The sequence below is a fragment of the Silurus aristotelis genome (genome assembly GCF_946808225.1).
Source record: "Silurus aristotelis genome assembly, chromosome: 19".
Classification (NCBI taxonomy): domain Eukaryota; kingdom Metazoa; phylum Chordata; class Actinopteri; order Siluriformes; family Siluridae; genus Silurus; species Silurus aristotelis.
The window spans coordinates 21,099,678-21,122,036 of record NC_139592.1 but is presented as its reverse complement, the minus strand read 5'-3'; the positions used below and the strand labels follow the sequence as shown (position 1 = coordinate 21,122,036).

The following is a 22,359-nucleotide window of genomic DNA, read 5'->3' as shown; positions in this document are numbered from 1 at the left end:
GGCCTGTCTTTCAAAGAGAAAAGAAATCAATATTTGGGTGGTGCAGTGTGTAGAGTTACTGTCTCAGGGTCCTCGTCGGTCCTGAGCTCAGGTTTCTGTCTGCTCCAAAAGTATGTGGACAGCAGACCGTCACGTCTATGTGCTGGTTAAACATTCGAATCTAAATCCCATTTTCCCACTAGATTCATGTTTGGTGGAACCATTGTAAATTGCTCATTTATGTTCTAAATCTACATCCACAGCTTCGTTAAAAGCACTATAGAATTCAAATTCCCTTGAAGAATCCCCTTCACCTTTAAGGTTAATGAGTTTCACCAAATCCCCCTGCTGTGTTGGTCCATGCGCTATAAACAACACCACTAATGCATTTAAAAAGCGAAAGCAGAGCGAGTGAGTGTTTGTTATTATTAAGATTTATACATGTGTATGTATTGTCTAGAATTCTCAATTGGATTTATCTTCATTGGTTCATTGTTCAAAGAAAATGTCTTTGCCCCCTACTGGACGCCTAATACCCTCCAATTCGATTAGCCACGTCAACGGTTACGGGTTTCGCCGATTAGAGATGGGGACCCCCACAAACACCTGATGAATAGCAGTGTTTATTAAAACAAGCACCATTCGAAATGAAAACAGATTCATCATATCCTCGTGTCGAGGAGGCACAAAACTTTACCCTCATGCAACGTTCACTGCAAAAATGTACAGGTATCTTTATTGCAGAGAAGATCCCAATCCTTTAAATATTTTATGTACTTAATCTTTATAATCCCTCTATTTTTATCTTATTGCACCCTACCCCTTTCATGATATTCGTATTAAATGTATTTATTGGTATTGTAAAGAATTCTTTGCTCCCTGGTTGTTGTGCATTTGTGACGGTTTGGTTACGGTTTGTTTTTTGTTTTTATTATTATTATTTATTTCTTGCTCAATTGAAGGTAAACATCACTGTCCTTTTTTTTTTTTTTTAAGCCGTTATATTCAGTACAGCAGCGTACGTTCATAAAACCACACTCCCCTTAGAAAATGAAACATAGTAAAAACCATAGTGGTATAAAACGACACCAGAGAGGAGACGAAATAAAAATGCGCTTGTGTGTCAGATCACGAAGACAGTTCCCTTTCTTGTGTGTATTTGTGGTGGGGGGTTTTGTTTTGGTTATTTTTTTTTTTGTTAGTTTTTATATGAACCATGTAATTCCAAAGTTCCCCCCCTTTTTTATGTTCAGATTCCCATTTATTGACACGTGCGTGTTTCACGCCGCCCAAGAAACACGAGCGAGACGTCACCAGATGAGTCTCGGCACAGCTGCTGCTCAGAACAAGTCCCTGCACGCCGTGTCTCGGCAGATCAGAGCGAATGCACCGCCGTCCTCATACCGTCGTGACCCTCATGACAACCTCGCGGTTGGAGGTGGAGGCGAGGCGTGCTTCGCCGGGCCTCATCTGACTCAGGATGTGCAGGATGGTGTAGCCGCAGTGGTGGTTGAGGATAGTCCTGAGCCTCCGTATGCGCTGGTTCCTCCTGCTGCCACTGCCCAGGCTGTGAGGGTTGGAGCGCGAACCACGCGCCGTCGCCTTACCGCTCGAGCTAATCGGCTCCCCCAAGTCCTTGGCCTTTTCATAGTTCAGTACTTTCCACTGCTGATTGACAGCTTGCCAGCGTTTAAAGATCCGGTAGACAGATGAACCCTCGTGGATGATTAGACCTGCAGGAAATATGGATTAATAAGTTCACATGAGGGCCAGTGTGGGAAATTATCATCATTTATATAAGTGGATTTGTTTGTTTGTTTATGTAATTGTCTGAAATTATCTTATTTATCTTGGAATGTTTCAGAGAAAAAACACCCAACTTGTGCTGATGTACACTGAAATGAGGAGTAGTGAGAAACGGATGGGTGGATGAATAGTTGAATGGATAAACAGTTGGATTTATGAGTGGATGAATAGTTGAATGGATATAAAGTTGGGTGGACGGATGAATAGTTTTATGGATGGATGGATGGATTGATGGATAAAATATTTGATGGATGGAGTTTGATGGATGGATGGATGTACTGTTTGATGGATGGATGGATGGATGTACTGTTTGATGGATGGATGGATGGATGGATGGATGGATGGATGGATGGATGGATGGATGGACTATTTAATGAATGAATGTTTTTTAAGTAGATGGATGGAGTTTGATTATTGGGTGGATTGATGAATGGATGTATGGGATGGATGGATGGATGGATGGGATGGATGGATGGATGGATGGATGGATAGACTATTTGATGGATGAATGTTTTTGGAAAAGATGGATAGAGTTGGATGGATGGATGGACCAATGTATGGAAAGAAAAATGCATGGTTCTACAGAGAGACAACAGACAGATAATACTTTTAGCAATTATTAATTTGGTCTGCAGTTTAAACACAATGCATTGTGGGTAATGTGGAGTATGTAGTATGGGACTTTCACAATATATCAAACGTTACTACAGAATTGGACTTAAGGACTTTCTTCCACTTTGTTAGTTTGGTTGTTCAGTGAAATAAATTCAGTTTCATGTATTCATGTAAAGCTGCTTCTTAGTCGCTGATGGATATTTAATCTGCAGCTCTTGTTTTACTGCCAGCTCCTCAGACAGATTAATGCCTGTATACTATACGACCTCGAAAGTCGATTAAAAGCGTCTACTCCGCATGATTTTTAAATTGGCACGACTCTGAATAAAAATTTAAAATCTAGCAAACAAAATGTTCATTTTAATCCTGCAGCATTTTCCAGCTCTTGATACAATAGGTTCAGTTTAAACCTCTTTATTAATATTCTATGCACAAATTCTACTAATGCTCTAGACTGCTCCAAGATTAGTGAATTATTTACTAACAGTGAATCTCAAAACTCTCTCCTGAGAGTGCAACTGATCACAAGCGCTTGGCAAATACAGTTTGGTGTGGGTTTCTGACTTATAGGAGTGCACACGGTTCATTCGGTACAGTAATGTGGCATATCACAGGTAATATGTGTAATATCTAAGTAACAGTTCTACACTACATTTATTTTGCTGAAAGGAAAATGATTGTAAAATGAGTCACATCGTGAGTCACAGTCTCTTGAAGTCGACCCGAAGTACAGAAACAGCAGAATGCTAATGGCTGGTGACCGCGGTAATGAGCACAGTAAAGGTCATCCAGCAGATCCCTGTGTGTTTAATTATATCGCTTTCTGCTCTCACCTATGCACACGATGTCCATGAAGCCGTACATGCCATAGCAGATCTGGAAGAGCAGGTCCTGACGCTGCCACTTTGCCGAGGGGCTGAGCGACGACCAAACCAGCCACGAGATGCTGGCGATGAGGAAGAGCGAGCCGAGGATGATGGCGGCGATCTGCACCTTCTCGATCACGGTCAGAGAGATGGCCTGCCACTGAAATGCAAAAGCCACGCAGCATTGGTTTGATTGTGTGACAAAATGTGACAATCGTGTCTCTTGATTTAACATAGGTCAAAAAAATTTGATTATTGCCTCCTGGATGTTACAAACCTTATTTCATATGTGTGTCATTTTCTAGCAGCTCTGTGAACCACAAGGTTTATTATTGTGTTTCTGTCAATTCTATCTTCATTCACACCCACGTGTTTGTACATTCTGTATTTCCGTCTTCAGAGGAATACATCAGAGCTGAAGGTCAATGACGAGAGTGCACCAGGATAATCGTGAAGGTTGGTAGTATGTCATTATTGTTTAATATAATAGGAAGTGATATTAGTGCGTTGGCATTTAATGTTATAGATTAGATTTATAGAATAAATGCACAAACTTGTGGGTGTCATAATACTTAACAATGACTCATTTGCCTAATTGATGTGCTTGGAGCTCGCATGACTCCAGTCTGAAGTTATCGACTTCCCCCATGCTCTGTTTTAGTCAGGAAATCCATTATGGGCAAAGTGAATCATAGATCACATGCTACTGTCTTAAAATCGAGAGGACGTTTCAAAGAAGATGAAGTAACAGAATATTTATGGATTATGCCAAGTGTTGTTGGTGGTGTTGGAACGGGGGGGAGGGAAGCAAGTCATATTTTCTTTTTGCAAAACTTGTTCTTGAACTCTCACCTGTAGGGGGTTTTTGGTGCTAATGGCTAGCACTTGGTATTTAAAGTAGCAGAGCTCGCAGCTCCACGAGCCCCTCTCGCTGATCCAGCGGATGAGACACGGCTGATGGGTGCAGCGCACGGAGCCATCGCAGCGGCATGGACTCAACAGCTCCCCCTGATGGAAAAATGATCACAAAATATTAGTGAGTAAGGTCATGGGCCTTTTATTTTACCGAATGCCAACCAACGATACTGGTTTAAGAAACAAATCCCCCAAAACATCTACATTCTAGAATTGGTCAGAATTTATTGTAGGACCAGTGGGTTATATGTCTAGTGGGTTCTACAGCTGGCTAAAATAAATTGTCTTTTATGCTTTAGAATAAGGTATAAAATTTATTGGATTTTCCAGAATTGATTCTCAGTCTATTGAGATATCAAATTAGCCGTAACTTCTTTGGGCTCTAGAATTCACTCTGCTATACCTGAGGTAATACAGGTAGTCCCCGAGTTAGGATGGTTTGATTTATGATTTTTAGATCTTAAATTGATGATGGTGATCCGAAATATATTTTTGTAATCCATTTAACATTTTGTGTCCATTATAATTTAGTATGATACGCATGTGAGATGCTTTACTCTCAGCACCGGAGGTTTGGGGTTTCAAAGGCTAATTTTAGCTCTTGTCTCTCTCCTTTTTGTCTCTCTTGTCCATACGCTCGCTGACACACATATTCTGTCAACTTTATATATTACAGTACTTTGGATTTCTCCAGTTTGCTAAATTATGTACTGTAACCTGTTAAATTATTAACAAATGACCGTATACTGATAGACTGATCAGTATTCTTTAAGACTCCTGGGTCGGCTGGATTATGTCTAGACTTTTTTCAAGTTACGATGGGGTCATCGGAGCACATCTCCATCCTAAGTCAGGGACGACCTGTATTATACTTGAATAAGTTCATCCTAATGAACCCAGTCTATAACTGGGTGCAAGCTAAATGGATAAAAGTTGTAAATCCATTGGGTTCTATGAGAATGGCTTGAATTTGTTGATCTCCAGAATTAGATGTAACTTCTAGATATCTAATGATCACAGGTCAGCGTAATCAAACACATATTATGTATAGTATAGTATATATATAACAATACAAATATATACACTGAATAATAATATATACATATAAGTAAAATGCCACAGCTCAGATTGGACTCCAGCTTGAGGACAAGAGCATCTGCTTCACACAGACTTAGCAGAGCATGCACTCAAACAACAGCAGGTATCTGAGCTTCACCCAGTTGATTCGTACCCAGCTGTGAGCCACCGTTGTGGCATCTGTTCACACCTGATATTAAACCAATCGCACACGATGTCCCTATATAACAGCATCATACATACCAGGTACGGAAAGAATATTTTCTCCTCCCCATGGAGTGCAGTATACGCCCAAAAAGAGCCACTAGGTATGGGGTTGTTGAAGCCTAGTTACAGTGCTGTAGATTGTTGTACTGAAATGACGGAAAAAATATTAAGATGGTAGGTTAAAAATAGGTTCTAAACAAAATGAGGTAGATCTTTTTGTGGTTTATATTCTGATTTATGTGAATCATCCCAATGAACTAAAGTTTGTGGACACCTGACCATAAGATTAATATGTGATCTTTGAACATCCAATTCCATATTTGCTGTAATCGCATATGCTGTAATAGTAACCTCCACTCTTCTGGGAAGATGTTCCACTAGATTTTGTTGAGTGTGCTTGTGGAGATTGAGTAAAGTTAGTTTGGTTCAGATCTTCTGGTTCAAGTGAAGAAAAATGTTCATGGTACTGCATCCAACGATCCTGTACAATTGTGTGTCTCCATCTTTGTTTGGGAAGAACCACGTATTTCTATCCCAATATTTTTGACAACAAAACAAAGAAGCAAAAAAAAAAAAGTGCTTATTTGTGGTTACATTTCAAATGATGCAACACAAACTTAGAAGATAAAACCACTAGTACAAAGATATAATAATGAGAAAAAGCAAGGCATTGAAATAAACATTTCATGGGAGTAGAGTATAATGACAGTGTAATTACTGCATGAATAGTTCACATTAATCACTGCACATTTACTTTGGGTTAACAAAAATGGCTCCTACACTCATTAGTCTTATGCATGTAAAATAAAACCAGTTAAAAATACGAATTTCAGTGCGATATCGAAGTGTTAAATAAGCTTCAAATACAGTTCGAGCCAAAAGAAGAAGGGAATCGTGCGTAACACTTGTCAAACCTGTGAAGAGCTTTTAATTCTCGATTTCTGCCCGAGGTCTGAATTTGCAATGTGCACAATTTCAATATTAAATCCTCTCTGCATGTGTGTAACTCAACTCAAAACCACCGTACTGTGCTACAGTGACCATTATGCTATTCTTTCTTATATTTAAAGCTGTGTCCTGCCTTCTCTATTAAAATCCCCATGATATTATGTAAAATCCAGTTAAGGCAATTTGAGCAAACTTACTGACTGAATGTTCAAGATGAGATATTGCTCATGAAGTTGCTCATTTGCATGAAGCTGGTGTTGAGGCCTGAGTGGAGTAATGTGAAGAACATGCAGGTTAATAAGAGTTGAGCTGTTCCTGCTTCCCTCCTACATTCAGCCAAACAATCAATACTGGTCTCAAACCCATCAGACATGAATTCCCCCGGCACAAGAAAATCTCCATTCTAGTATTTCCTGTAAGTTCACTGACCTCTAGAAAGGGTTGTAAGTCCACATGCGGTATTGAGTTGGTAAGAATTGACAGTAAGTGCATTTGGGTATAGAATTGGTTAGAACTGGTTACAAAATCATTTGGTTCTAGAATTAGTTATATTGTCGCTGGACTATAAAATTTGCTAAGCTGCTATTGGCTCTGTAAATTGCTAGGACTAGTTGTATATGGACTGGTTTCTGGAATTGTTTGCAAGAGTACTGCATCTAGAATTGGTTCTCAGTCCATTTGGCTATAGAATACAGTAATCAGTTGGGTTTTTGAATGGTTTGCCAGTCTAATGCAAGTTTGCTTTAGAATCCAAAATTGATTTCAATTTGTTTGCATTATAAAATTGGATTATAATAATAATAATTGCTAGAATGAGTTATATATCTATTGGGTTATAGAATTTGTTGTCTTTTGGGTTCTAGAATTGGTTGCAAATCTATTGCCATCTAGACCACAGTCCATTGGTTTGTCGAATTAGTGGTCAATTAGTTGTAAATACGTTGAGTTTTAAAATCGTTAGCAACTCAAGTCGTTAGTTTGGATATCAAAATGATTGCAGGTGTTTTGGGTTTTACAATTGGTTCTATGTCTGTTGGGTTCTAGAATAAAGTTTAAGTCCAGAGGGTTAAGGAACTGGCTATATGTCCTTTGGGTTATAGAATTGGTTGCAAGTCTTTTAGCTTCAACAATCGGGTTGTAAGTCTAGTGCATTATCAAACTGGCTAGAACTGTTTCAGTCAATTGGGCTATAATGAAATGAGAAATGGTTCAAATGATTTTCATCAGAGGTATCCAGATCTAATCTAATCCAAAGACCCAAATGTTTGTGACTGTAATTAGGAAGCCTGCATATTTATATTTTACAGTTAATACAAGCACAATTTTCCCTATCGGCGTAAATGATTCACTCTGTTACTGTGCCTGCCTTTAATAAAGCACTCATTTAGAATCTCATTAGGATCCGAGCATGAGCAGTTAATAAGTTTCACAAAAGTTTCCCGCTTCCTTATTTAATTCCCAATCAACAACCAGACTGTTGTTAATAATCGTGATTAAACTGCAATAAAAAGCTTCCGGCTGGTGATGCATCTAAAATGCTTGTATCAATGATGGTCAAAGTTTTAAAACAAGTTACTTTAGTAATAATGTACCTTTGTAAGGTCACTAACTCTCAGCAGTTTTATTTAATAAATCACAGCATTTCTATATGTATAAACACATATAACTTGTATGTTAACTAGTGTTTGAGTTTGAGCCTCCTCTTTTAGATATTTGAAGTTCTCCTACTGACATAATTCGTGTAATCCTCCAGGGTTCTCATTGGGACTCTGTAAGGTACAAATTATTTCTCTGTCATTCTTTCATGAAGGGGTGAATAGTTAATTATAGGTTACAAATGTGGCCTGATTGTGCAACCATTAATACCAAAGCAGTGTTGAATCAGTCTTGGTTCTGATTAGTCAAAGTTTCGATTCATTTTCTATAACAGACGTACTGCAAGGTATATGACAGGTTTAATATTAATATCATGCTTAAATATATGATTATCTCTGTAGTAACAGCTTGCAAAGGGACTTGTGTGCTGCAGGCTATAAAGAGAAATACGCATATGGTGAGGTTTTACACATGGTAAAGCTGAACGCTGCGGTGAGGTGATTTTAGGATGGAATCAATTTGATCAAATTTAATATCAAGTTGACATTGTATGCACAGCTTTACAAAAATGAATAGATAAAAACTATCAATTCATTTATTTGTCCCTATACATTTTATAAATACCCTAGAAGTACAATATTAAATGTAACTATATATGGATAAAATGTACATATACATTCTTTATATAAAAATCCCCCCTCAGTACATGTTAAAATACTCGTCTCTGGTAATCACATACTTTAAGATGGTGATTATGGATCGTCTAAAATAAATTCAACATGTTTTATGTACCTCTAGATATGATGGTAATCAGCTACACATGTTTATTGTGTGCTCTGTCCAGCCGTGTCCAATCCAATCTCAGACGAGTGTTTCTGTGCCAGCTTCGATGAATCACAGCATTCACACAATCCAGCAAATGGACATTTAAATTTATTTATTTTTTTATAAATAACAAAGGCTGATCTTTAACCATGTCACATCAAGGTTCCAATAGATTGCACAGCCAGCTGCAATCACAGCACATATTGTGCAGATCTCTCAAAGCCCTGCTCACTTCTATCCTGAACACACAACACAAGCTGAAGACCGATCGCGGTGGGCTTACATCAAATCCCGAGAAATATGGCATAAAAAGTGGTCCATTGCATAGTTCGATTAAAGCGGGAAATCGACAGCTATTGTTATAATATGTTTGTTCAAAGAGATTGAGGAATACATCAAGCTTTATGAAAAATGATTACAAAAAAATGACGAGATGAGTACAGAGAAAATTAAGGAAAAGGTGAATAGGTGGGGAACATATGGCAGGCTAGCTAACAAAATTTTTCTTTATAAACACGAGAGAAAGAGGGAGAGAGAGACGGAGAGAGAGAAAGCAATTTGTGGGCATTAAGAGCATTGATCTGTTAACTGTGCAGCGCTGTTCTCAACCCCCTACACATGAGGGAATTTGAGGTGTGATGAGAATGTAGAATGCGAAATGTATGAAACATTGACAATAGCTGCTAGATTTTATTTTTTTTTTCTGCTCGAGCTCCAAATTTCTGTCAAGCAGAAATGCGAGTAGAACACCAGTAGAATAGAAATGTAATAAAATTATCTTAGGACAAAAAACACACCCTCCTGCTAATTCTGTCTGATCTCTAGTCTGGAAAAGCTCACGTCTAAAAGTCTCGTGTTGCTGTGGGAGTGGGATAGACCCAGTCTAGTCAAACTAGCCCAGAGAAGATTTGACAGTGGGTTGTTTTGCGACTGCACTGACCCATCCTCTCTTATTCCATCTAACTGTTCGTTGTGGGCAAGTACTGGAACAGATATCGCCGATTAAAGCCTGCGCAGTTGTAGATGAGGGGCTACTATTTGGGCCAAAGCTGCTCCAACTATAGAACGTTATAATTCTTATAGAGCGAACGCTCCAAGATGTTCAATCATCTCAACACAGAATCTGCTCAGCTGCTTGTATTTCTTTATCATTTCTAGACTTGGTCATTTTTCAATGATCTCATAGCTTTCACTTTTTTACAGTACAGAGCATGAGGTCAGCACTTTGTGTTTAAGTTTTCAATTCTGATTGGTCAAAATGTAGTGATTAGGCTTCTATAACAATAATTTACATTCCATTCCATTCCAATATGGATACAAGTATTATGACATCGCAATGCCCCTGTACACAAAGCCAGTTACATGAATATGTTTTACATGAGATGAAATGGAAGATCTTGAGAGGTCTGCTAATAAAGCCGAAAAAAAAACCTTACTCATCATAAAATCGCTGTAACTCGCATCATTATGTGGTTTGTCGTTTGTAGAACATGGTGACAAAAATCAATAGGATCAAATTCAGTGCTAAATTAAAAAAAAAAAAAAACATTTATCGGTTGTAAACGGTTGATTGATAAAGATTTCGATTATTGTGATGCACAAACGTGTGTATGTTTTATAAAAAAAAAAATATATATATATATATATATTGCATTAATGAGCCTCGACCGCCCGTGACCCAGTCGACCCTGTCACCGGTTCACCACTGATCCTTCCTTGGAGCTAATTTTAATAGATTCTGACCACTGCAGACCAGAGCTGCAGTTTTGGAGATGACCCAGTCGTCTAGACGTTACAATTTGACCTTTATTAAACTCGCTCAAATCCTTACTCTCGCCCATTTTTCTTGCTTCTGACACGTCAACTTTGAGGACAAAATGTTCACTTGCTGCCTAATAATATCCCACACACTAACAGGTGCCATGATGAAGAGATAATCAGTGTTCTTCACTTCACCACTTATAATGTTATACCTGAACAGTGATGTACACTATGATTTTGGGTTGTCCATGAGACCAACATGAAACGATCGTAAAGATTTCTTAGGTTGTGGCTTCTAAATGTTGTACTGTAATGTTCAAAGACAACCATAGTCTCAGAAATGTAGTATCACCCTCAACCCGTGTGTTTGCTGCTACAACTACTGACTAGCCAATAAAAACGCAACATGAACGTATTGAAGAACGTGACATGCAACATCGTGTATTGTTGAACGTCACATGCCGCTGAAACTCAAAAACCACGCAGGAACTAAAAGGAATACCGGGATACATGGGATTATAAAATCTATAGTCTAAATCTGCATGTAGGCTAGGTTTATAGTTAGCATGCTTGAGCATGCTGATGACATCATATTCTTCTATACTACTCTGCGTCGTGGCCTAGGATTTAACAGGTTTCATCTACATACACAAAGTCTACATACATATCACACGACGTGATTTATAGTGATTTTATAAAACTGCTGAAATTACAGATTGTAGAAGCACCAAGATCATCAGCTGAATGTAGTAAATGTAAGCGCCCCCGAGTAGTTTGAAAGACAGCCTCCCATTTACCACCTGGAAACGACTGCGCTATTTATCTTCTTCTGATCTTCTATGAGCCTGGACACATTGACAGTGGGCTAATGAAGACTGATATTCCAAAGCGCACCATCCATTGACTAATCATGTTTACTGAGATAATTTGACACACAGGAAGCTGATGTGATTTTCTCACCTGTTGAGACTTTATCAGGATAATTCGATAATTCAATAACGGTCCCGCCATGATCAAAGACACCGATTACAGACGCAGGACCTGGCATCTAACACTTTATCAAGGACATCAGGCAGCGAAAATGAGATTTTGTGGGAGGGGGAATCCAAGATTGCTGTTAAAGAGTCTTATTTATTGGACTTCCTTTTTTTCCCTTCCTTGGTTCCGTTGCCATATGAGACGTTTTTAAAAACATAATAATCTAACCTGTGAGAGGATGACTACACAATCCTGAAAAATCCTATTGTGTCTGTTTTTTGTATTATTATTTCTTTCTTTTAAACACCACCGCGTTTTAAAATCAGCCAACGACCAAACCTAACCTACATTAGACGAGCTTTACTGACTTCCGCGCATCTGTTCTTTCACATCTTGGCCGTACACCAAACATCTATTCACCATCCTGTCTGTAACAAAAACAGTGTGTCATCCATCTGCTAGGCCTCCTGAATATTCTCTGTCCTAATAAGGACTTTTCACTGATTGGCAGAACAGCTTCGAAATAAAGTAAGAATAGTCTAGAAAGATAGAACAATGTGGCGCAATCTAAGAGTCTCCATTGGAATTCACCAAAATAATATGGAATCTGGACGTGTGGACGATTGCAGAAAAGTTTCCAGCATCCCATTCAACATTCATAGCTATAAAGATAACATGGCATCTATAAAGAATCCTTATAGATACTTTTTTTTCTGCAAATATGTGACGTAAATAACAATGCTGGCATCAGTTCATTCCAGATTTACATTTCTTTACTATCATAGTCACTATGTAGTGCTATGCTAAATTCTCCATTCTGATTGGTCAGAAGCTGCTGATTCAGTTGCACTGACAGAAGTCTTGGCTGTAATTCAAACGTTTTAATAATGCGCCAGATCGAATCCCTTATCGTTTCTATAGCAACAGTTCAATCATGCAAGCATGATAAATGATACACTATAATCTGTACAATCTTAAAAATGAATAATGAACTGATTCTTGTTGCAGAGGAACAAACCTGTAAGCATGGACATGGTAATGTAAGTTTTCTGTAATGTGTTGTGTTTATTTAACGTTAATGGAGTCTCCAGTGTCAGCACGTTTTCAGCAATTTAAAAAAAAATAAGCTTTCTTTACAATTTTGGTGTTAGTAATTACAAGGGACACGCTGGTGAATGGATGAAAACTTTTTTTATAAGCACAGTATTGTCAAATTGCTGTGGTGTAAGATTAATAAAACACTTCATCATGTGCTGTTGTTGAAAAGTCATCAATTTCAGGGTGGCATCAAACCACACTGGGGCTGAATTAACACCCCCACACCCACCACCACCACCACCCCCACCCCCTACCTTCCCCATTGTGCTTCATTTCTTACTTTAGATAAATAACTGAATGTTGATCTCCTAATGCAGGGGTGGCCAACCAGTCAGAGACCGAGAGCCACATTTATTACTGTGTTACCACAAAGAGCCACAGCATACACATGGGCACACATGATCATCACCCATCCCTTCCTCACACACACACACACACACACACACACACACACACACACACACACACACACACACCTCTGCTCAGCCAGATTTATTGTAAATGTCACACACCAACATAATGACAGAAATTGACTCCTACAGTTCTAAAACCACAGGAAAGTCATTTTCAACAATGAACATTGTGTGCACTGTCTCACACACACAAACTCTGTTTAACCAAGTCCACAAAAAAAATATAATAATTTACAATAGCATTTTTCTTTTACTATGCATGTTACTTAGTGGGACTTCTGGCATTCTCTGCCTTAAACAATCCTGTTTAAATCTGCCTCGTATTCCGTTGTTGCCACTCGAAGCAATTCTTTCACTTGGGTGTCAGTCAGAACAGATCGATGCTTTGATTTCACGTGTTTCACGGTATTTTCGTCAAATGCGCATGTGCGTGAGATGAATATACCGCAAAGTTTCCAAGATCGTTTAAGTCTTAAAAATACCGTATTGAACTCAAGCAAAGCGAACACGCGCATTAAAAAACAAACACAAACACAAACTTCGATATGAACATAAGAGCCGCAGGAAACCAGCCAAAGAGCCGCATGCGGGTTAGCCACCCCTGTCCTAATGTAAGGTGTTAATCACTAATCCTGTTATACAGTGTGGTGGATGTTTTTTTTTTTTCCTGGTTGATAAACAGAAATGTTATAAACTACTAAAGGAAGTTTCTATTTCTTGTGGGGGGGTTTTATTTAATGCTTAACAAATGGAAACATCAGATGAATTCTGGACTTAGTGCTAAAAAAGAAGCTGTTTACTGTAATAATTCAGTTACTGTATCAAAAACCCTAATGAGACAACAACAAATACAAGATTACTGCATGTCTGGGTTGCTAGATTGGGAACACACTGATCCCACACACTGAGTCATATTTTTTTCCCACAGATGGGAGAGAATATGACTGAATTGTTACAGAAAGTGACATTAAAATGTGTAAAATCTTACGTGAAGGCAAATTGTCCAAAATCGCACATGAAGGTGAATTGTCTAAATTCACATACGAAGGCGAATCGTTTGTCTAGAATCGCACATGAAGGTAAATTTAGTCTAGAATCGCACATGACGGTAACTTTTGTCTAGAATCGCACATGAAGGTACATTTTGTCTAGAATCACACATGACGGTAACTTTTGTCTAGAATCGCACATGACGGTAAATTTTGTCTAGACTCGCACATTAATGTGAATTTTTGTCTAGAATCGCACATGAAGGTGAATTTAGTCTAGAATCGCACATGAAGGTAAATTTAGTTAAGTACATTTTGTCTAGAATCGCACATGAAGGTGAATTTGGTCTAGAATCGCACATGAAGGTAAATTTTGTCTAAATTCACACATTAAGGTAAATTTTGTCTAGTATCGCACATGAAGGTAAATTTTGTCTAGAATTACACATGAAGGTAAATTTTGTCTAGAATCAGACATGAAGGTAAATTTTGTCTAGTATCGCACATGAAGGTAAATTTTGTCTAGTATCACACATGAAGGTAAATTTTGTCTAGAATCAGACATGAAGGTAAATTTTGTCTAGAATCAGACATGAAGGTAAATTTTGTCTAGTATCGCACATGAAGGTAAATTTTTCTAGTATCACACATTAAGGTAAATTTTGTCTAGAATCAGACATGAAGGTAAATTTTGTCTAGTATCGCACATGAAGGTAAATTTTGTCTAGAATCACACATGAAGGTAAATTTTGTCTAGAATCAGACATAAAGGTAAATTTTGTCTAGTATCGCACATGAAGGTAAATTTTGTCTAGAATCACACATGAAGGTAAATTTTGTCTAGAATCAGACATGAAGGTAAATTTTGTCTAGTATCGCACATGAAGGTAAATTTTGTCTAGTATCACACATGAAGGTAAATTTTGTCTAGAATCAGACATGAAGGTAAATTTTGTCTAGTATCGCACATGAAGGTAAATTTTGTCTAGAATCACACATGAAGGTAAATTTTGTCTAGAATCAGACATAAAGGTAAATTTTGTCTAGTATCGCACATGAAGGTAAATTTTGTCTAGAATTACACATGAAGATACATTTTGTCTAGAATCAGACATGAAGGTAAATTTTGTCTAGATTCACACATAAGGGCAAACTCTTCATCTACAATCTCATGTGAAGGAGAATTTTTTTTAATAACATATAAAGGCAAATTATTTGTCCAGAATCACATAGAAAAATTAAGTGTTCATGTGTTTTAAGGTTAAACTGTAAATTGTCTACAAATACCTGATATAATCGGATAACACGGGTTTATTCTCAGATTCAGGTTAAATCTTTAAAATATCTTTAAATTCAGGGTAAATGGTTAAATGAGAAGCGTGTGTGTGTGTGTGTGTGTGTGTGTGCGCGCGCGCGCGTGTGCATGTGTTTCTTTGTGCTGCATTCCCTCATCACACTTACTCTACTGAATTAACACCCGCACGTGCACACATCCGAAGAGAAGTGGTTGTTAATGCATTTAGGTGTTAATTCAGCACTGGGAATTTCTCTGTGATTGGTTGCCCAGACAGACGGCAGGCTCTGATAGGCCCGAAAATCCTGTACATATAAACAAAGGACCGCGTTTATTTGCACCCGACACCGTTCGTCCTGCCTTTTGTCTGACTCACCGAGACATCCACATGAGCAAAGGGAGACAAAAAGCAATGAGTAAATCAGCTTAGCTGTCAGATTTCCCCCAAAAAACCCAAAGGTTGGTGTGATGACGGGACAGGATCAGATCAGAGCTGCACAATAGGTTGTGTCTCATTAACGGCATTAACCTTTGCATTATTGATGTAGCAGGAGTCAGAGACCCAATCAGCGACCTGTATTCATGCGTGATCTGAGCATTCTGGCCAATCACAGTCGATCGAGATGTGTTTCCGTGTGCCTTTGATGAATCCAAAAAATAAAGATGGAAAGCGATAAAAAAAAAAAATACAATTAATAATACACAGGAGTTTTGTGCAAAATCAATCTTAATGATCCTCCTGCTAAAATTATACATTTAATTGAAATGAAATAATTAGTGCACGCCGAGTGTAGAAATACAACTATTATATAAATAAATTATATTGTATATAACATTTCTTTGTTTTACCTGCTCAGGTCCTTGGAAGCAGATGCGGCACTGGGGTGTACGTGTTCCGCTGCTCAGAGACAAGCTGTCCGCGCTCCCGTGCATCCGTGCGTCCCGCTCGTCCAGTCCCCCCGACGCCGCCGCGTTTCGCCTCGCGCCAGCTTCGCTGCCGTAGTACTCCTCGGCGTCGTGGTCGTGGTCGCCGGCGCATCGGGAGAACGTGCGCCACCCGCAGCCTCCAACAGAGCTCAGGCCCCGCATGCTCCCGCCTGCGTCCACGCTGGGCTGCCGAGGACCGGACCGCATGAACACCAGGAGCTTCAGCTCGTTGAAAAACATGCGGATCCGGTTCTTGAACATCTTTCACTACATGCGTGTGGAGTGCGCCAGATGTAAAAAAGGGGGACGCGTGGATTATTGTTTTGGCATAAATTATTATTATTATAATTACTATTATTATTTTTATTATTTATTATTATTATTATTATTATTATTATTATTATTATTATTATTACTGGTGTGTAATCTTGAGCTCCAGGAGTGTTTATTCTGTTACACTTTACTCAGGGAATTAAGGAAAAAGATTGTGAACGCACATCACAGCCCGAGACCGTCTAGAACGCGTTTTAGTTGCTGTCTGATGGCATGTTAGTGCGGATGAGAGATTTTCCGGCCCGGAAGCCAAACGTCCGACGCGCTCTTTAAAATGTTTGTGTCTAAATAAGAGCAGGCGCGTCGCTGGTTTAAAGCACAGCAGCGATCCAAAGGTTTCTACAAGCTTAGAAACGTGTCAATGCCCTGATCCCGGGTTTAAAAACAAACAAACAAACAAAAAACCCTGAAAAACCAGGGAGGTGATGTGATCCAATTATCACACAAACGAAGGCGCGGAGATGCAAAAGATAAGCAACTGAGAAGCAGAAGTCATGATTCCACAGTCATGTCATTACTCAAATCCAGTGCTGGAGAACAGGATGATTGGGGTCATACACGTCTCTTTTGATGGTTCATGGTTGTTATTTGATCGTGACGAATCCTTCAGCTCGTTTCCTGGCCATTTTTTTCATCGATGTGTGTGGACATGTTTTGACGCCACCTCCCATCCGACCAGCCCCAGACTCGGGATGCCTCGAGCTCGCATTTTTATACATATAGTATAGTAAATAAAATAATAATAGTAATAAAACAGCACAGATCCCTTCAAGACAATCGATGCCCAAACTCTCTACAAAAACAGAAAATCCCAGCAGCTCGTTTCGGTTTTGTTGTCCACCACCATCCCGCCCTTAAAGCGGCCCGTCGAGCTTGTGCGTCGTTCAAAAGAAAGATGGACGCAAAAAATCAAAAGAGGGAGGAAAAAAATACTGAACCCCGCACCATCCGGCGAATCTTGGTATCTTCTAGTCCAAGCAGGTGATGGTGCTTTCACACGTCCGGAGTCGCTGGGAATGAAATCATGGCAGCCTTTACAGGCTTTTTTTTTTTCTCCCTCCTTGAAAATGGACGTCTTGCCAAAATGAGTCAGAGCAGCCCTCGGGTACACTGCGTGCTGGCAGGAGAAACATCACATTTACTCGTTTACACACATTTCTTGGTTCTGCTGCACTTCTCGGTGAAGAGCTGAAAGCGGAATTGTGCTGAATTGCTGTGGGTTTTTTTTTTTTTTTTTAACAGGCGCCGCTGTCCGAGGTGCTGATCTCTGTGGGTGACGCACTGCTCACGTGTTAGAGACCCGGGAAATATGATTGTCTGCGAGAGAGAGAGAGAGAGAGAGAGAAAGAGAGAGAAAGAGAGAGAGTGTTCCCCAAATGGCTTTTTAGAAGTAGGTATTGTAGTTTTACTTTTAATTTTATTGTAAATACACTCAAATGCACCAAAATGTACCCTCGTCATATTTCACCTAAAGTCATGAACGCATGAACTTCAGATTTATTGGCATCCAATTTAAAAATAAATCTTACACACAAGGCACTAAAACAGTCTTAAAAAATGTAATGTTTTTACATATACAATACACTTTGCAGTTCAGCAAAGAGCAATAAAAAAAACATCTGTAGTCTCAGGTACAATTTGTGCACATTATCAAGAAAATCAACTGGAGAATGTCACAGATTGTCCTCAGACTCTGACTGTCTCATTTGCATTTTTATTGCAGTTTGTTCTTTTCCTCTTATTACGTTATAATACACTATAAGCACCCTATACCGGGACACCCGACCTTTCCAGGCACATTTGTTTGTTACGCACACTTACTACAAATTTAGAGGCACACAATCATATAATAGTCTGTGAATGTGTTAGTATTACTATTCTCCCTTTGAACTCAGAGACCCAAACCTATTTCAGTAGGGCAATACCCCTGTACACAAAACAAGCTTCTTGAAGATATGCTTTACATAGATTTGCATGAAAGATCTCCTGCTATAAAGATCTGACCTTATTAAACACCTCTAGGATGAATTGAAACACAGACTGCACCCCAGACCTCCTCACATCACCAACACCAGTACGTCACTACCACCAGACTATCTTTGTTTTTCTCATGATGACAATTTTCTTGTGATCTCAACATAAACAGTTTCCTTATGATCAGTATTTAATTATTGTTTTTTTTTTTGTGTTCCTCCAGTATTTCCATTTGGGGAGACTTTAATAGCCAAACCGTAATAGAGATCAATCAGTGTTTGACTCATAAAGAACACTGAATAGTGCTGGATATCTCACAGAGCTCAGCTTCCCTTCATGGTCTATTTTCACTTTCACTTGATTTCACTTTCAAACCCTGCTTTAGATAATCAGTGTACTTTATCAGTCAGATAGGGACTGAGCAGAAATTCTAGGGATCTCCACAATTGGTCTAATTTTAAGTGAGAAACGATTCCTTTTTTCTTTTTGATTGAAGTAAATGCACAGTGTAAAAATGCAAATGCCATTAATGTAAATGTATATCATTATATGTGTTAGAAAAGCGAGAGCAGCTTATAACCTACACATATAATTAAATGGGCTCTCCAGAAAGTACAAATGGGTGTGATGGTTGCGAGGGTGTCCATATACTTTTCACGATGTAGTGTGTTTTAGGACCTTTATGGTTTCTTTAGTGACATTGTGAGCTGTAACTTCTGTCCTACAATCATCAAAAGTGAGGAAATAAAAATGGACAATGAGGGAGTAACTTATTATACATTATATGGAAGTATTGAGACACCTGACTTTTCCAGCAATATGTGGTTCCTAAAGCAAACTTTTACCACAAAGTTGGAGAGAAACAATTCTACAAGATGTTCTTGGATCCTTCACTTGAACTAGGAGACCCAAACCTGTTCCAGAATGACAGTGTGCACAAATCCATCTCCATGAACATATTCTTTACATGGGTTGGAATGAAAGACCTCCTGCTATAGATCTCTGATATCAACCCTGTTTGGAGCCTCACCTCACCTCCACCAGTACCTGATTTCTGCTAACACCTTTCTCCCTGAACATGCAGAAATCTCCACAAAATCTAGTGGCAAATCTTCCCAGAAGAGTGAAGGGTGTTATAAGGGCAAATGGGGACTAAAGGTGGAATGGGTCAGGTGTCCACAAGCGTTCGTCCATATAGTTTTACTTGTATAAAATAAGCAATAAGAAGAAACACGATTCCACAGACACCAAAAAGAAAATCCTTCCCAATACATCATAAGACTACGGTCTGCTCTGTCTTCATTTGCGCAGGCAGCACGGATCCGGCCAGTCTAACGACTGCTATTGACCCAATTGTCTCTGTGAACTAAGAGGAGAAATGACTGTTTGTTCACTGTGCATGTGGAATCTTAATCAAGCATTTCTGTCCTGAGTGTCCTCATCACGCTTAGTCAGCAGGTACACAGTTGTGTACGAACGAAAGCTCCGAAACAGTGTGGTTTGATCTATTTGTGCCATAAAGCTCCCATGAGAGTGTGTGTAGGTGTGTGTGTGTGTGTGTGTTCATGATCATAGTAAAGACCAGTGGACTTTTTACAGAGCGAGCGAGTTCAATATGAAATAACCAGAAAACAAAACAAAAGGTTACATACATATTTATGACCACACGTCTCCGCTTTATATTTCTCACATCACCTCTCGCCTCTCCAAATCTTCCTCCCTGAGCTTTTTTTCTCTCTTTTCCACAGACTTCACACGTCGGCAGCTCGCTCAGCGAGTGGACAGGTGGTGGCTGTGAAGTTTTGCAGCTAAAACCAAGTCTGAGCGTGCGGATACACACAGATCCAGCAGGGGGAGGTTAAGCCTGGCAACAAGCCCGAGAACACTACAGGGGAAGGGAATCTATTTTGTAGCTGCGTCCATGCGCCTGCAAGATCGTAAGGTAAAAAAAAGATTCTAAAAAACTGAAGATAAAAAAAACACCAGTTTACTTATTTTACACTAAAGCATGAACAAGTTTACAGTGGTACTTTGAAGATTCAATAATAGCTACAACACCTTGATTTGGACTAGTCATGGTTTCATGCTGATCCTGGAAATCTCCAAAACTCCACGACTCACCATCGTGCTTCACAATCATTTCCTGTGTAAACCTATTACCAGACATGAAATATTATTACAGAAAACCTCATAGTAGTGATCAGATTTTTGTGAACCTGTTCCTCTGACATACCAAACCAAGTCACAGCTGCTGTTCTAGAAATGTCATTGACACCTTTTCGACCAATCAGAGTGGAGATTTATTATTATTATTATTTTTACACATTAGACACTATATAGACAAAGGTATTGGGACACCAGACTGTTCCAGTCATATGTGCTTTTTATGCAAACTGTTCCCACCAAGTTTTAGAGACACAATTGTATAAAACGTCTTCGGATGCTGTAGCATGTAATTTTCCCTTCACTTCAACTAGGAGACCAAAACCTGTGACAGTTTCACCAATCCAGCACCATAAAGATCTGCTTTACATGGATTGGAGTGGAAGATCTCCTGCTATAGAGCTCTGACATCAACTCTATTGAACACCTTTGGGATGAATGTGAATGCTAACTGCACACCAGGTCTCATCACCCTCACCTACATCAGTACCTACAGCTGAATGAGCACAAATCTCCACAAAACATAGTGAAACATCTTCCCAGAGGAGTGGATGAAATTCTCAAAGCAAATGGGGAGTAACACTAATGAGGAGACAATGTTTGTTATGTCAAGATCACAAGAAATGTTTGTTTTTTTTTAATGTATGGCCTCTTAAGACTTCCGTATGTATCAAAAAAGTATTTAAAATGAGTCACATGGTCATTTTCCAAACTTTTGCTCAAACATGTTTTTAATTTGAAAAGAAAAAAAAAAAAATCAGGTTAAAAAATACAAGGAACATCCAGGAATGGAAGGGGGGAAAGAGTGGTAGGTGCAGTACAGAGTAGTGAAAAAATGAACGAGAGAGAGAGAGAGAGAGAGAGAGAGAGAGAGAGAGAGAGAGAGAGAGAGAGAGAGAGAGAGAGAGAGAGAGAGAGAGAGAGAGAGAGAGAGAGAGAGAGAGAGAGAGAGAGAGAGAGAGAGAACACGGCCTGCTGATTATAAAGTCAATAAATTAAAACAAGAACAAACGACCTTTAGCACATATACACAACATTATTATGCAGTGTGGAAATTCAGTGCATCCTACTTATAGGAAGTGAAATGAGACGTGAAAGGAGTTCTGTAACAAAAGCTGTGTGTACGTGCTCCAGAAAGTGAACTGAATTCACAGAAGGAAAAAAAAAAAAAAGACTGATGGTGTGAAGAATAATTGAAGAAAAATTGAAGAAAACAGAAAACTATCCTAGAGAAAGTACGATTGGCGGAGGATAGATTTTTATTAAGTACAGTACATACAAATAACTTACGTTTGAACAAACCTGAATTGCCTGAATTTTAATACTTTTAAAGGCAAAAGGAAAGAAAAAAAAAATAGTTGTGAAGTAGATACAGTTCGGCAAAAAAAACAACAACCGCGTAGTCGGTTGCCCAACATGTCACAAATTTGGATGCCACCTAGTGGCGAAAACATAGATGGCATGTAAAGAATGTGAGAGAATCTTTTCCATCAGTGACAATAAGTTGTCAGACGAACTTAAACGCTGGCTTCAGAAGGTATATGAGATGCTTTAACGCGCAAAAAAAATCACGCAGTACAGTAATTCAGTTAACT

At 38.9% G+C, this 22,359-nt stretch overlaps 1 protein-coding gene and 1 long non-coding RNA gene across 3 annotated transcripts; one reads left to right on the top strand and one right to left on the bottom strand.

The window, feature by feature from the left end:
* Positions 1–584: 584 nt before the first annotated feature.
* Positions 585–17,876, bottom strand: marchf9 (membrane-associated ring finger (C3HC4) 9). Its single transcript, XM_083569666.1, has 4 exons — positions 16,217–17,876; positions 4,119–4,274; positions 3,234–3,426; positions 585–1,712 (listed from the first exon to the last, which is right to left on the bottom strand). The coding sequence occupies exons 1-4, from the start codon at positions 16,553–16,555 to the stop codon at positions 1,378–1,380; spliced, it is 1,023 nt and encodes a 340-aa protein (XP_083425792.1). The 5' UTR covers positions 16,556–17,876; the 3' UTR covers positions 585–1,377.
* On the top strand, positions 3,268–21,777 carry LOC310741647. 2 transcript variants are annotated; one of them, XR_014537995.1, is made up of 7 exons: positions 3,268–3,406; positions 3,667–3,722; positions 4,125–4,302; positions 17,870–18,017; positions 20,350–20,543; positions 21,079–21,591; positions 21,691–21,777. It is a non-coding gene; the product is annotated as an uncharacterized lncRNA (long non-coding RNA). The 2 variants fall into 2 exon arrangements; XR_014537996.1 differs by having other exon boundaries at positions 21,681–21,777.
* The last annotated feature ends 582 nt before the right edge of the window (positions 21,778–22,359 follow it).